Source organism: Notamacropus eugenii, chromosome 1 (assembly GCF_028372415.1).
Source record: "Notamacropus eugenii isolate mMacEug1 chromosome 1, mMacEug1.pri_v2, whole genome shotgun sequence".
Classification (NCBI taxonomy): domain Eukaryota; kingdom Metazoa; phylum Chordata; class Mammalia; order Diprotodontia; family Macropodidae; genus Notamacropus; species Notamacropus eugenii.
This window is the reverse complement of record NC_092872.1, coordinates 622780353-622797606: the sequence shown is the minus strand read 5'-3', so window position 1 is coordinate 622797606 and position 17254 is coordinate 622780353. Positions and strand designations below refer to the sequence as shown.

The 17254-nt window shown below is 36.8% G+C and overlaps 1 protein-coding gene across 1 annotated transcript in view; it reads left to right on the top strand.

Moving 5' to 3' along the window:
• The window catches only part of BAG4 (BAG cochaperone 4), a 35248-nt gene that overhangs the window by 13775 nt on the left and 4219 nt on the right, over positions 1 to 17254 (top strand). Inside the window, exons 2-3 of the mRNA XM_072635179.1 lie at positions 9333 to 9440; positions 16665 to 16919. Of these exons, the coding sequence (XP_072491280.1) occupies positions 9333 to 9440; positions 16665 to 16919 (363 nt within the window). The remainder of the gene's footprint in view (positions 1 to 9332; positions 9441 to 16664; positions 16920 to 17254) is intronic.

Sequence of the window (17254 nt, the reverse complement as noted above, 5' to 3'; positions counted from 1 at the left end):
AGTCCACATCTTAAATTTTTTCATAGGAGTAATATGGGATAATTGATTAATATTTTGCTAAAATCACGATAAACTATATTAACAGCACCGTCTATTATAAATGACATCTACATGTATTTTTACAATCTGGCCGCTGACAATATTGTGTTATTTTAATTTTTTCCTTCATATTTGAAAGTTTGTCTTCTGGTCACTTCTAGAATTTATTGTTTGTCAGTGGAACTATTACATTTAATGTGTCTTGCAGTTTGTACCTTAGAGTTTGCTTGTTTTTTTTTTCCCCTGGAGGTAATTGTTTCGATACATACTTTGCTTTCTGTGTTCAGAAGTTCTGGGCAATTTTCTTTCTTTTAATGTTATTTTTGCTTCTCTGCTTCGAGATTGACCCTTCCTCTTGTGTATTTATATTTCCAATCACTTATCCCCTTTTGATTCTTTGATGAGACTTGCTACTGTAGATTGAAGTTTTTCTATTCTACCGTTTCTAGAAATTCATTTTCAAAATTCTTATTTCTCTTTTAAACCATTCAGGAATATCCTGTTCTGGTTCCATGCTCTCTTGGGAATGCAAAGGGTCTTTTGCTTCATTTAGGTGTTGATTCATTTCCCTTTGTCTCAAAATACTTATTTACAGATACTTGAACTCTTACCCTATCTTGAGGCCATAGTTTGGTCTGCTTTTTAATATCTTCCTGGTTGGCTTATCTGCATGTGCTCAAAAGTCTTTGAGTTTTCTTCCTCTTGAGATCTTTGGTAAGTTTCAGTCTTTTTTACCCTTATTTTTCTCTATTTCTCACTTTCTGATTTCTTCCTCTGATGGTGATTTCCCTGGGATCTGGATCTCAAGAGTCTAAGCTTCCTCCTAAGCTAGGGAATTCCCTTTCACCAGCCTTAGGTCTCTGTATCAGATGATTTCTGGGGGGACAAAACTGAATCTCAGTGGATGCTGCTGGGCATTTTTCCTCTAGCTTAGTAGAGTGCTGCTTACATGTGGCTCCTCCAGCACCCCCACACCACCCCTTCGGCAGTTCTCTAGTCTAGAGCGTTGCTATGCTGTTATTTGTACCCTGAGCAAATAACTACCATTTGGAGTTTAGGTCTCTGTTGCACACTTGGGGCTGGCAGGGTTCAGTCGAGTTCTGTTGTAAGTTAAGAGGGTGGGCTTGTATAACCCTGCTTCCAGGATCCTCGTGGAGGAAGGGGTGTTGAGTGAGCTTGTTTTAGGGATTAGGTATTACTGTCCTCTGTGGTTAGTTCAAGTTTTTATCTTGCTTAGGTTCTTGGCGTTCCAGATGTGGAAACAGCTGAAATTGCTTTATCTCTGATACATAATTCCTATTGGAGAGATGTGAGAGGTCATGAGGATTAAAGAAAATATCTAGTTCTCCAATTTTTATTGGTCCAGACAAGTACATCTTTTACTGGTGACGATTTTTTTGTTCTTCATTTATTTTTCTTTTAAAAAAATACTGGGGGGGGGGGGGGTAGTGAGGGATGGAGCCAAGATGGAGGAGTAACAGCACAGACTTTCTAGGGCACTCCCTCCAAACCCAGCCAAATATCTGTAAAAAATGACTCTAAACACATTCTGGAGCTGCAGAACCAACAGAATGACAGAGTGAAGCAAATCTCCAGCCCTGGACAGCCTGGAAGGTCAGTGGGAAGTGTCTGTTGCTCCATGCTGGGAGCAGAGCACAGTGCTGTGTGGGCCACTCTGGCACAGGTGAGATCTGAGCAGGCCTTGGGGGGACTGAATCTCTTGCACCTGTGGCAGTTTCCGTAATTCACCAACTAAAAATGGTGAGGACAAATTGGAAGGTCATTGGAAAAAAACCTTTGGGACCTGTGTGAGAGGTCAATGGTCAGGCTCCAGCCTCCGGGTGGCAGAGGGGAGTGGGGGATAGAGGAACCTGAGGCAGCCACAGCAGCATCAGGGGCAGCTGCAGCCACTGTTTCTGGAGCTCTAGGCCCACAAATTGTAGAGGGACCAAGTAGCTGACAGTACACCCTAGTACAACCCCCACCAGTACTAGATGCAGAGATCTACCTTGACAAAGAGCTCAAAATTCAAATAAATGGCTGAGGAAATGAGCAAAAACTAGAAAAAGAATCAGACTGTAGAACCTTACTTTGGTGACAAGGAAGAACAAAACATGCAAACAGAAGACAACAAAGTTAAAGCTCCTCCATCCAAAGACTCCAAGAAAAATACGAATTGGTCTCAGGCCATGGAAGAACTCAAAAAGGATTTTGAAAATCAAGTAAGAGATAGAGCAAAATTTGGGAAGAGAAATGAGAGTGATGCAAGAAAATCATGAAAAACAAGTCAACTGCTTGCTAAATGATACCCAAAAAATGCTGAAGAAAATAACACTTTAAAAAATAGGTTCTACAGGAATGTGTGTGTAGAACCTCTGTAAAATTGTATGCCATCTCAGGGTGGGAGGGGGAAGGTAGGAGGGAGGGAAGGAAAAAGAAATCTGAGTTATATGATAGTGATTGTGGAACACTGAGAGTAAATAAAATTAATTTTAAAAAATAGACTAACCCAAATGACAAAAGAAACCCAAAAAGCCAATGAGGAGAAAAATGCCCTAAAAAGCAGAATTGGCCAGATGGAAAAGGAGATCCAAAAAGTCACTGAAGAAAATAATTCCTTCAAGATTAGAATGGAGTAGACAAAAGCTAATGGCTTTATGAAAAATCAAGAATTTATAAAACAAAACCAAAGGAATGATGAAATAGCAGACAATGTGAAATATCTCGTTGGAAAAACAACTGACCTAGAAAATAGATCCAGGAGAGACAATTTAAGAATTATTGGACTACCTGAAAGCCATGATCAAAAAAAGAGCCTAGACATCATCTTTCAAGAAATTATCAAGGAAAACTGCCCTGAGATTCTAGAACCAGGGGGTAAAATAGATATTGAAAGAATCCACTGATCACCTCCTGAAAGGGAGGGAGGAAGGAAGAGAAGTTGGAACTCAAAGTTTTAAAAACAAATGTTAAAAATTGTATTTACATGCTACTGGAAAATAAGATATACAGGTAATGGGGTATAGAAATCTCTCTTGCCCTGCAAGAAAATAGAAGAGATAGGGATAAGGGAAAGGAGGGGTGTGATAGAAAGAAGGGTAGATTGGGGGAAGAGATAATCAGAATGCACAGTCTTGGGGTGGGTGGAGGGGAGAGATAGAGAGAAAATTTGGAACTCAAAGTCTTGTGGATACTAATGTTGAAAACTAAAATTAAATAAATCTAAAAAAATAAATGCTTAATCATTCAACATGAAAGAAATTATGGGTGTTTTTATTTTGATATCATCTAAATTTTACCCTTGTACCTTATGCCCACCTCCTAGAGCCATCCCATAAAATAATTTTAAGTAAAAGAGGAAAAGGGGGAAGAAGAAAAGAAACAATTGGGAAAAAAAAAAATTAGTACATTGAAAAAAGTCCAAAAATATATGCTGTGTTCACTCCTTTGAATATTCCACCTCTGCACAAGAGTGTAGTGGGTGATATCATCTCATAATTAATTTTTCTTTGGTTTGGGGCCATGTTTGTTCTTTGTGGACTTTTTTTTAAATTAAATTTTATTTCTTAATTGGCAAAAATGCACCTTCTCTCTCCCGCCCTCTCCCGCTGCAATTTAGAATAAAAGAAAAGCAGAACCCCTTTTACAAACATATAATCAAAGAAAAAAATTTATACATTGGTCATGTACAAAAGGAAAAAATTTGTACATGTGTGTGTGCATTTCTGTTCATACATGCATACATATATACATACGTATGTTTAATTCTGCCCTCTTTTGAGACTTCCATCTCTCTGTGAGGAAGGTAGGTATCATTCATCATTAGTCCTCTGGAACTGTGGTTGGTTATTGCATTGATCAGAGTTCCTGAAACATTCTTCTATAAATTTTTCCTTTGGTTCTTTTCACTCGATTTTAAGTATTCCAATATTTCTCTGAAAGCATCCTCTTAATAATGTCTTACATTATTAATTAAAATTAATATTATTAAGTATCCTGTCACACTTACAAACCATAACTTCCCTAATTGATGGATACCTCCTCAGATTTCCATAATTTGCCACCCCAAAAAGATGTAAATACTTTTGAACGCCTTTAATTAGAGTTTGTTTTGCTCAGGACTAAGTTTTTGCACAAACAAAGCCAATGCAACCAAGATTAAGAGGGAATTAGAAAACTGGCAAAGGATTTTTACAATCAGTGTCTCCGATAAAGGCCTCATTTCTAAAATATATAGAGAACTGAGTCTAATTTATAAGAATACAAGGTATTCTTATACAAGAATACAAGTATAAGAATACAATATAAGAATACATTCCCCAATTGATAAATGGTCAAAGAATATGAATAGGCAGTTTTCAGATGAAGAAATTAAAGCTATCTATAGTCATATGACAAAATGCTCCAAATCACTATTGATTAGAGAAATGCAAATCAAAACAACTCTGAGGTACCGCATGGCACCTATCAGATTGGCTAACATGACAAAACAGGAAAATGATAGGTGCTGGAAAAGATGTGGGAAAATTGGAACACTAATGCATAGTTGGTGAAGTTTGTGAACTGATCCAACCATTCAAGTGAAGAATTTGGAACTGTGCCCTAAGAGGTATAAAACTATGCATACTCTTTGATTGAGCAATACCACTTCTAGGTCCGTATCCCAAAAAGATCATGAGAAAGGGAAAAGGACCCGCATGTACAAAATTATTTATAGTACCTCTTTTTGTGGTAGCCAAGAATTGGAAATCAAGATGTCCATCAATTGGGGAGTGACTGAACAAGTTGTGCTATATGAATGTAATGGAATGTTGTTGTGCTATAAGAAATGATGAACAGGTAAACTTCAGAAAAACCTGGAAAGTTAACTTACATAAGCTGATGCTGAGTGAAGTGAGCAGAACCAGGAGGATATTGTACACAGTAGCAACAGCATTGTGCACTGACCGACTGACTTCGCCCTTTTTAGCAATTCATGTATCTAGGACAATTCCAAAAGACTTATGATGGAAAATGGTGTTCACATCCAGAGAAAGAACTATGGAGTCTGAATGTAGATCAAAGCATATTATTTGCTCTTTCTCTTTGTTTTGTTACTTCTTTCTCGTGATTTCTCCCATTGGTTTTAATTCTTCTTTACAACCTGACTAATGTAAAAATAGGTTAAATATGAATGTATATGTAGAGCCTTGGGGTAGGGGAGGGAGAGAGATGGGGAGAAAATTTGGAACTCAGAATCTTATGGAAGTGAATGCTGAAAAATTAAAAATAAATATTTTAAAAGACTGTATCTTGTATTCTTAGATTTAAAAAGTACACGAGCTGCTTTTTTTCCTAATTTTTATGTGATATATTTAGTATTCAATTTACATACCCATTTTGGGTTCATTGTGAAATATGGTGTGAGATCTTGGTGTAAGCCTAATTTCTGCCACATCATTTTCTAGTTTCCTGACAATTCTTATCAAATATCTTATCAGTTCTTTTCTTAGTAATTCATGTTGAATGAGCGCTGTTACTGAGCTGTGTTATTTCTGATTCTTACTTGTCTAGCCTCTTCCACTTTTTAACCAGTACCAGAGTCTTTATTTTTTAACTTTTTTATTTATCGCTTTGTAATATAGTTTACGGTTTAGAAGTGCTGTTCCATTATTCCTCCTCTTTCCATTATTTATTTTGATGGATGGTAGATGTTCTGTTTGTCCAAATAAATTTTGTATGTTTTATCACGTTTTGTAAAGTGTCTCTTTAATGGTTTGACTAGGACATATTAAAACTGTAAATTAACTGATATTTTTGACATTTTAAATATTCTTTGAGGTGTTTCTTTTATGTGTCCTACTAGGACTTTTATACAGTTGTACTTAACACTTTTAGAAATATCTTCTGGGTTGCTAGACAAGTTCTGTGCCCTTCAGTAAAGGTTAAGCACTTACTACTTTGAAGGCACTGTTAGGTGCATAGGGTTCAAAAGTGAAGAACGTGAATAATTTCTGTCATCAGGGAGTTTATAGTCTTCTTGTATATATAAGATGTAAAGTACATGTGAAGTAACAATAACAGTGACAACAGCCAACATTTACACAGCACTTGCCATGATGCGTCAGGCAGTGTGCGAAGTCCTTTCCAATAATTATCCTTTTTGACTAGCATGGAAGCTATTAGTAGGTGCTATTATTTACTCCATTTTTACAGATGAGGAAACTGAGGCAGATGGCCTAAGCTATCTGCCCAGGATCACATATCAAGTAAGTGTCTGAGGTTGGATTTGAACTCAGGTCTTCCTCTAGGCCCAGTGCTCTATCCACTATTCTAATAATATTGAAGAAAGCCCCTTAATACCCCTTCTTTAGATTACAAGTAGTCTGAAAAGTTCATAATAAATATTTTTTTATTATTGATACTGAAATCTGACAAGTAGTCTAATTTCTTAATTTTCTTTTACTCCCTCCCCAGAACAGTATAAAAGAGGAACTCCACACTCTTTAACTCACATTTATTTTGCTTTCTCAAACCACTGAAAAATGTTGAATGTGCTGTGAAATCCTTAATTCTTGTCATGAGACTTTCCCTAATGGATGTGTTGAGGTTCAGGGGTGTTGGGGAACCCTGAAATACCAACACGCTGGGTCCTGCTCAAATATATTTGACACAAGCCTTCTTAAAGCCAAAGAAAAACAAAGTTTATTAAAGATTCACTCTTAAGGAGCCTAAGCATTTGTAACACTTGTATTGACGAGCGGGCCAGATAGAATCTCAGCTAGATAGAGTCTGAGCTGGATTGAATCTGAGTGCCTTCATGGAGGCGAGATGGAATTTAAATACAGAAAAAGACTGAGGGAAGAATCCAGGTGCTAGTCTGGGGCCCCAGGAATGGTCTTGATGGGGCCATATGGGAATGACCGCTACCCTGGGGCGGTACCCTGGGGCGAATACAGATAGACTCTGGGGAGGATCTTGATGGGAGTGACTGGTAATAGGATCAAAGGGAGGAAATCAAAAGAATGCGAAACAGAAGATGGGGAGTATCTGGCCTGGGAGAAATGGAAAGGGAATCCTAGGAGCCCCGCCAAGGCCAGACTTTCCGGGGGCCCTTCCGACAAATGGGACAAATGCCCTCCCGATCCAAGGGAAAAGATCTTGGCTTGGGCTTGTACCTCATCAGATGAATGTTGAGTATTTAAATCTGAGGTTTCCTTCTGACATTTGTGCTCTTTTGTAAATTGTTTCTCTTATCTAGGGGGTTGATTCCAGCCTCTTGGTAAAGTTACTTTTCAAAAGATCAGTGTGGGTACTTCTTCCACTTATACGTATCACTAGTTTGCACTGCCTTAAAATGGTCTTCATAAATTGCTTTTGCTAAGATAATAATGATAATAGCTAACATTTATGTAGTGCTTGCTAAGAAAAATTTCAGCTGGTGGCCAACCTGTTGGTGATGAGCTACTCTGAAGTTCCTAGGCTGGTCCTCAGACAACAGAGTAGTCTTTCTGGATCTTCACAGTGCTGCAGAATTAATCTATTTCATGTCTGACTTAGTCACTTCCCTGCTCAAAAATCCCCAGTGTCTCCCTCTTACCTATATAATAAAGCACAAACTCCTTGGTCTCTCATTTAAGACCCTCCACTATTTTTCTGCTTTCCCAGTCTTATTTCACATTATTCCCAATGATGCCAATTTGGACTCTTGGTTGTTATTCCCCTTCATCTCTACATTTGTGCTAATTCTTTCCCTGTGTCTGGAATACATTTCTTCCTTCCTTATTTCACCTTGTAATAGTCCTCTTCCTTAAAGGCTCAGATCCTGTGTTCTTTTCTCCATACTGTATCTTTGCCTTATTTCCTTTGAGCTTACGCTCCTCAAATATTCCTTTGTTTGCAACTCTTTTTACCTGTCTCTCATTATACCTTGTGTCAAACTTATTTTTGTGCCTCTTTTCAATTGTAAGTTTCCAGAAGGTGGTGACTATTGTGTCTTTGTATTCAAATTTAATAACGGTCTCTATCCTGCAATATTGAAGGCACTGTGCCTTGCTTTCTAGGGGCTTAATCAATGGTTGTTTAATTGCATTGAATGTGTATTTCTTCTGTCGCTCTGCTGGATTTACTCAGCTTTTTCACATTAATAGAACCACGGCCACCTCCACAGGAGGAAATGAGTGAAGGATAGCAATGTCACATGGTGTAATGAATGCCTCATCACAGGACACTTTGTAAGCAAAGGATTATCTGATTGTCAAGTATTGCTCTTGTACCAAGATGTTAGTAAAATAGAAACAAACTGTTTCATTGTGAGGCTGTAATCAAAGAGTTGGGTGCTGGAGAGAGGACTGGCCTTGTAGAAAAGAAGTCCTTGGTTTAAAGCCTGTCTCTGACACACATTAACCTAGTGACTAGGGGCAAGTTAACTTAACCTCGGTGCTTGGGCCAGTCTCTCAGACCGAGTTGGATAAATTACTAATCAGTACAGGGGGATTTCTGTACTGTGAGTTTACTATACCAGTGGAATCACAGATCCAACTAGTCCAAATGCTGGAAACAAATGTTAACGTTTTTGGTCAAGCTAGTGACCATCTTGAAATAGATGCCACATTAGATGTTCAGAGAAACTTTGGGGTAGGGAATGAATAACACTCTTGTATCAGATAAATCATCTGATCAGTTATTTAGTAGTTTGTGTTCATTGTGAATTGTACAACTAATGCCTTTTGGGAGTGTTAATTGTGGCTGCTGCTACTGCTTACGTGTATGAGTTGGAGCCAGGCCTACCAGTTGTTCCACATCAGTTCCTGGTATTAAGTAGTGAGCAGCCAGCAGCAAACCAGGCACCAAGCATCAGGAATATTAAAAATCTAAAATAAGGCAAAAGGAGCTAGACAATGACTATCAATGAAACTTTAGGAATAATATCACCAGGTCCCAAGAGTATTTGTCCTGCAGCCAGCCTTCCTAGAGACTAGAAAGGGTACTCATTTCTACCCTGAATAAATAGTTCTGATTTTTTGGTGGTCTGGAAGTAGCTTAAATTATTTCTTTTGGTGATTTAGTGACATGGTACTGACATAGGCTTATCATTTTAATGATAGAATCACTGTTATATCAGGCTTTTGCTCTATTTAGTTGCCTAATTTCAGTAGGCATGATATAATCATACTACAAAATTTTATTTTGGTTAAGGTTAGGTTTTATCTCTTTAGTCTGAAAGTTAAAGATTTACCTACATCTGCCTCTTTATCAAACAAATCATAGTATTTAGAGGATTTTAGTTAAAAGCGAATTCTTTTCTTCCTCAGGAGCAGCCACCTTATCCCAGCTACGGATCCAGCTACTGGAATTCAGCCGCCCCAACCAGAGCTCCATACCCTAGCACATATCCTGGAAGACCGGATTTGCAAGGCCAGGTACAGTCAAAAATTGGTAGTGAATTCTGATGGAAGTTTGGAAATGAAGGGTATTTTCCTTTTTGAAATGGTTTATTCTCTAAATCTGTGGCCCTAGATTTCATTTGTCCTGGTAGAGTTTATTCTTTAAATCTGATTCTAGACTCTATTTGTCCTTCAGAAGTATATGTTTTTTTTCTCTAGTATCTGTGTTGGACATTTTAAAGTTTGCTTTTTTTTTTTTTTCTTCTCTCCTGGATTCTGAATAGTCAAAGACTTTCCTGAGCACATCGGAATATTTTCAGCTCAGGAAGAAGAGACAAGTAGTGCCAGTAGGAAGTACAGTCCAACAAATACTTCACTATCTACAAGGAAGGCGTTGTGGTACTGGACGAAATGTATTACATCTTAACATCTAGAAATAACAAATATAAAACGTAGTATTTAACATTTATGTAGTGTTTTAGAATTTTTAGGTACCTTATACAGGATCTTACTTGTACTCAGTACAGTACTCATCTTCCTATTGAGATTAATAGTCAGCATTTCAGTAACATTGAGACTGCTCAAGCAGATTTAGAAGTGCTATGAGCTATATTTGTGATAAAACTTTTGACTGTAATGGCAGTTAAGTTTTATTCTTCTGCTGGTATATTAAAGTGGCAGTCAAAAATCACTTAGGTGCAGTTTGTGCAGTGGGATGCTTGAATTTCACTGAGTGTCGAACACTTAGCAATTTGTTAAAAAAATCTTTTTAGATGAGACTGCATTTTTTAAGTTAGAGTAAAATTTATCTGGTTTCAGGAAAATGGGAGGGCAGTTTATTTTTTTAATTGAACAATTCTTTCATGAAGATAGTACAATTATTAGAGATTACTCAGGAGTAAGAAATTTATGAGATATTAAAGGTATCCGACCGAAAAAAATCACATAAATTAGTATAAATTTCTGTTTCATTTCATGCTGTCTCCATTACACATGAATGACACTGAGCAAGCAGGAAGTTTCATTACTAAAAGCCAAACATGCCTTTGGTTTGGTTTTGCTCCTTTTCTGTGAATGAAAAGGGTTTTCTATATTTTTTTTTTACCTCATAGGATAAATGAATGATAGTAACATGTCAGCAAAAGTAGTGGATCAACTTCCCCTAGAGATGTTCACTCTTGGGCTCTTCTCTCATGGGATATATTTAGGGTTACAGGGTATAATCCCTGAAAACAATCTTAGAAATCATTTACTCCAAACTTTTCATTAGAAATGAAAAGGGAAAGTGACTTGTTCTAAGCCCAAGTGACAGAAGCTCCTCAGATTTAAGCCTAACAGCAAATCTAACCCACAGTAGATAGGTGCATTGAAATGTGCTGGTAAGCACGCTGGATTTGGAGGCAAAGCGCCTGAGTTCTGATGCTAGCTCTAATGATGATGTGCTATAATTAACACTGACCAAGGTTGGCCCTAGAGAAAAAATGAATCTCCCCTTCTTTCCCTTAAAGAAATGGGGGCCTATGTAGATGTAGAATGCTATATATGTTATCAGAATGAGTCCAGTTTTGGGTTGGTTAGGGATAAATTCCCAGATCAACAAGTTACTTAAAAGCACTGAGGATATGAAGAAAGGCAAAAAAAACCCCCCAAAACAGTCCCTGCTCTTTAGGAGCTCATATTTGAATGGGAATGACTACATTAAAAACAACAATGTAGAAGCAGGGTCTATGCAGGACAAACTAGAGGTCACTAGCAGAGAAAAGGTACTAGCATTAAGGAAAAACATAAAGGCTTTTTATACAAGATGAGATTTTAGCTGAGATTTGAAGGAAGCCTATAATGCCAGGAACTGGAGATGAAGGAAGAGAGCATTCCAGGCAGCTGGTGAAGATGCATGGAGTTAGGGGATGGAATGTTATATTCAAGGAACAGCACAGAGGCCTGGATTCATTGCCTTGAAGAGTATATGGAGGAGAGTAAGCTATATGGAGTTTGGGAAAGGCACAAAGGGACCAGGTTATAAAGGGTCGGCCTCTTAAAGGATTTTATATTTGATCTTGAAGGTAATAGGGAGTTTATTGGATGGATTTTAGGGGGAAAGGAGACATGGTCAGACCTGTTGTTTAGGAAGATCAATCTGATAGTTTCGTTTACAAATGAAGGTGGTGTAAAAACAAGTCACTAATAAAATAAAACATATGAGAGACTGTCTAATGATAATTTCCAGTCTACAATGGTTAAAGGGTAAAGGGATATGAACTGAAAATTTCCAAGAGCTGAAACACAAGTTGTTAATAATTACTTGAAAAAAATATAAACTCTCAAGTTACCAGAAATTCAAACATTTTTAAAGTACTACCATACATATATCAAATTGGCAAAAATAATTAAAAGTTATGAAACTCAGTGCTGATGGAGTTGTAGAGAAACAGGTACATTTTATTTATTACTAGTCTAATTGCAAACTTGTAGCGTGTTTTTAGAAGTCAGTATGTCAATGCATAGTCAAAGTTATCCCCTCCAAAATCTTACCCTCTAGCCCAGTAATTTCATTATTGGGAATATGTGCTGAAAGTATCATAAAAAAACAACAAAAAAGCACTCTCTGAGGATTTTTATAGCATTATATACAGTTGTAAATTAGGGCCACTGGCAATTTGAATGAGATTTCTGTTCTGAGTTTAAAGAGCTTTAAAATGAGACTTGATTGGTTTTTCTTACCCATTTCAATTCCTGCATTTAGGAACTAAGGCCTCTCCAAATGAATCATCATGTAATAATTCAGCATCTGCTCTGAAGAAGGGAAAATGGTACAGTCTATGACAAGATGTTTTCAAAAGAAATTTATTACAGGATATTCTTTATAGCAAATTGGAAATGAGGAAAGGGGTGCTGCAGTCCTTCAGATATGGATCTAAATTAGAGTGGTGGCATGTCAGCTTTTTCAAAGGTGGCTTCCCTGCATTCTTGTTTTTTTGGCATAGGAAATGTCTCATCTCTGATATGTAATAGGGATGCTCTCTCCTTTTAGGGACACTCTAGTCTGGCATTTGACGTGTGGAACAAGATGTATCTGTTATCTTCACTTTGAGATCTGTGCTTTGGGATCTTTGAGCACAGTAGTATGATGAGGGGAATGAGAATATGTGATTGGAATGTTTCCCAGTCTATTTAAGCCTGTCTAACAAAGGTGATGTGGAAAATTTAGTTCTGATCCCAAGCCCAGGAAGATATTATGAAGTTAAAGTTGTGAAAATAGAAGGAACTAGGATAAAAACGATGAAAATGAAAGAAAACAAGAATAAAAACAACATAGGCATACAGGATGTTAGCCAATATGGTCGTGGTTCGTCCAAGGGATTTCCGCCTCTAAAGTGATTGACCACTGTCAGGAAGGTCTTGGGGGACAGGGTCTTTGGAGAGACTCAGAGTCCTCTGATTCAAGTGCTTATAATTTTTATCCTTGGGATAATTCAGTGTATGAATGCTAACTTGTATTCTGCAGGGAAGTGGGGAATATACTTCTGATATATAAGGCTCCTAAGGCAGCTAGGTGGTGAGGTGGATAGAGCACTGGCTCTGGAGTCAGAAGGACCTGAGTTCAAATTGAGCCTCAGACACTTGACACATACTAGCTGTGTGATTCTGGGAAAGTCACTTAACCCTGATTGCCTTGCAAGAAACCAAACAAACAAACAAACAACAAAAACATACGTATATATATATATATATATATATATATATATATATATATATATATATATATATGGATGGATCCTCACAAGGGTAGGAATGCTAATATTAATATAGCTATGTATAAATGTATATGTGCATATATATTTTTTCTAACAATGTAAGTCACCTCTCACCTAAATTATTGTAGTAGCCTTCAAATTCTCAATTCTTTCCCCACTTTCATCTATACACAGTTGTCAAAATGATTTTTCTTACATGCAGAGCTGACCTTGTCATTCCCCTACTCCATATTCTCCAGTCTTTCCCCTGAGCTTCATTCCTTCATCATCAACTACTTTTTGGATATTTCAAACTGGATGCCCCAAGAGAGATCTCAAACTCAACATATCCAAAACAGAACTCTTTATCTTTCCCTTCAAATTCTTTCTTCTAGTTTACCAGCTTTGAAGCCTCAGCATTAACATGCGCCCCATAACATCTCCTCATTTGCCCCATTATGTCTGTTTTTCTTTAGCCTTTCTTGCCTGACCCCTTTTCTCTGCATACACAGCTGCTGCCTTAGTTCAGAACTGCATCATCTCATTTTTGTCTCCTTATGTCATCTCCTCTACTTCAGTACATCTTTTTGTACACTGCTACTTAAGGGATTTTTTATTAAGTGCAGGTTTTACCATGTCATTCCCCTACTTAATTCCATTGACTCTCTAAGACTCTAGGATAAACTATAAATTACTCTAATTTTTAATACTGATCCCAACTTTTTTTCAATTAATGTTTTCTCCTCCCTTTCTCCTTTCTCGAACCCTTTACTGTTAAAAAAAGAAAAAAACCTCAGGTAATAAGTATAGTCAAGCAAAACAAATTCCCTCATTGGCCACATCCAAAAAAATGTAGGTCTCATTCATAAATCCATCACTCTTCTGTGAGGAAGTAGGTAGTATGCTTTATCACAATCCTCTAGAATCATGTATGAATAGATATTAAGTCTTTCAAAGTTGTTTGCTTTTATAGTGTTATTGAATAAATTGATCTCCTTGTCCTGTTCATTTTATTCTGCATTTTTATACGTCTTCTTCCTAGGTTTCACCAAAACCATCCCTTTTATCATTTCTTATGGCACATTGTACATGCAGGTACATGTATGTTCTTATGGCACATGTAATATATCATTACATTCATGCACCACAGTTTGTTCAGCCATTCCCCAATTAATGGGTAGCCGTGTAGTTTCCAGTTTTTTGCTACTGAAAATGAGTACTTCCCTCAGTCTCCTTTTCCCTTTGATCGGAGGGCTGGAAAGAAGAGTACCAAAGCCTACTTTTATAGAAGGCCAAGGTTGGACTTCAGCTTACTCCACATTTCATCCCTGGTTTCAGCTACATGGAACAAGAAGACCCCACACCAGGTTCTCCCTCCTTTTGTATCTTATCTTCCCCTATTAGATTACTCCTCTGGAACATAATACAGAGAATAAATGTTTATTGAATTGAATAAATATTGATCTCTTTGGAATATAGGCCTAGCATTGCTGGGTCAAAGGGTACAATGTCAAATAATTTGAGGGGGGCATAATTTAGAATTATTAATTAATTAAATATTTAATTATGATGAAATATAATATACATAAATATAAAAATAATTAAAATTATTAGACATTGTACCCTTTTCAGAATGACTTTGTCAGTGCCCCGTCTCCACTAGCAGTTCATAAATGTGCCATTTTTCTTACTACTCTCCATTTTTTATTTCTTTTTTTGTCAGCGTTACCATTCTAATTGGTATGAGGTGGAACCTTGGAATTGCTTTAATTTTATTTCTCCAATTTTAGAGATTTGAAGCATTTTTTCAATATATTTGTTCATAGGTTGGATTTCTTCTTTTGGAAGCAACTTGTGCATATCCTTTGACCATTTATCACTTGAGGAATGGTCATTTTGGAAATGAGCTTTACCAGAGAACTCAACCTGTCTTTCCAGCCTCATTATATTTCCACACTATGGGGTCTAGCCAAACTGACTTTCTCTGTTGTTTCTCACACACAACACTCTGTAACTTACATCTGTGTCTTTATGTTGGCTGCGCTCATGTCTAGAATATGTTCCTTCCTTATTTCTGCCTCATAGAAACCCTCTCTTTTTTCAAGATGCAACTCAGATACCCCTTTTACAGGAATCCTTTCCTGATCCCTCCAGCTATTACCATCCTGTTTTCCTAACTACTTTGTTATTATTTTGTATTATATAATTTTTTGTCTTATGTTTATGTATATATGTGTGTGTTGTGTGTATACATATATTTATATGTATATATATATATATATGATATACACACATATGTACTTATTGACTGATAGAATGTGAATTCTTTGACAGTAGGGATTGACTTAGTCTTTGTTTTTGTTGTCTAGCACCTTACACAGTACCTGGAATAGAGTAGGCACTTAATAATGCTTAGTTGTTTTTTTAATAGATTTTCATTGACATCTTTTGTTTTTACATTGCCTAGATTTTCCCTTGTGTTATACATAGAAAACTCAAACTAGACACTATGAAATGAATAGTGGCAGGCTAGTTTAATGGATCCTACACAAAATTGCAAAAAATTACAAATAAATTTCAAACAATGGGGGAATGGTGAAACAAATGGCACTAATATAATGAAATATCAGCAGACATGAAAATTAGAAATCTAGAAAGACATTAAAATTATGCAGCTAGAAAAAAACAACCAGGAGAATGAAGTACACACTAGGACTATATGAGGAAAAAAGAAATGAGAAACTAGGTAGTGACTGAAAAAATTACACTTTATGCATTTAAATTAAGTTTACTAAGACAATTTACTTGTACTGAGATTCAGGGATAAGCTTTTAACAAAATACTTAAAAATTATTAAGCTCTTCACAGTTTAAATAGTTCTTGAGAGTTTGTGCTTCAACCTGGGTTTTTTAAATAATAGTAGATTTGACTGTATCATAATCTAAAATTGTTTAATCAACTGTAATTTTATTGTCCAAGAAAGAAATTTTGTAGTGTTTATGATTGAAGACACTTATGGTTTGAAATGATTGTTATAGATTAAAGCTTCAAAATAGGAAGGACCAATTAAGAAACTTGTTGTGTCTAGTGTTTGCAAGTTTATGAAAAAGTTTAGAAAGTGAATTTTTTTTTCATTTGGTCTGAATCTTTTAGTTAGTTCCATTAAATAGCATTAGGAGTTTCCAGATCTGTTATCTGAGTAAATTATTACATTCATTGCAAAAATGCAAAGGTGTTGGAATTTCACAACCTTTACTAAGCCCCTTTTTTGATATAGCACATTCACATTGTGACAGGAACACTACAATTTCTTGTTATGGTGTTGCTAATGGTCCTAAAAAACCTATGCATAACTCAGTATATATGATAAGGTATCTGATAAGAGAAAATCAAATGCATCGAAGGTTGACCAACTATTTGACTGCAATCATCTTTAGATCTTTCTCTAATTTTTTTTCAGGTTAGGTGAAATCATCCTATTTGAACTCTTAAACTGGTGTTCTTTCTGTCTTACTTTGTTTTTCAGGGAATGGATTCATACACAAATGGGGCTTATGGTCCACCATACCCCACAGGCCCTGGAGCAACTGCATCTTCATATTCTGGGACTTATTATTCTTCTGGACATCCTCCAGCTCCTTACCCTACAGAGGTTGCAAGCACTTACCATTCCCCTGGCAATAGCCCAACCCCTGTTTCTCGCTGGACTTATCCACAGCAAGACTGTCAGACTGAAGGACCTCCTCTGAGGGGGCATGTTCCAGGATATACTATGTCACAGGTGAGTAGTTTCTATTGGTGAGAAATCAATTTCAGTACCTTTGAGTTCTTCAGAGTGAGTAGCTTTGTTTGATTATGGTGCTGGCTCCAGAAGACACTCCAGACATCCAGACTATACGAGAAATGTACCTAACAGTGGTTATGTATTGTTGTCTTTTTAACATGTAGCTATTTTCTTCCTTTGTTTGGATTCTGACTTAGTCTGCCTATGAAATCATAAAACCAGAACTCTTTAGAACTATCACTGATGTCCACCCCCTGATCCTGAGTGATTTAGCCCTTGCTAGTAGTTTCCCATGATAACATGATACAGTGAAATAGAAGTATTGAATTTGA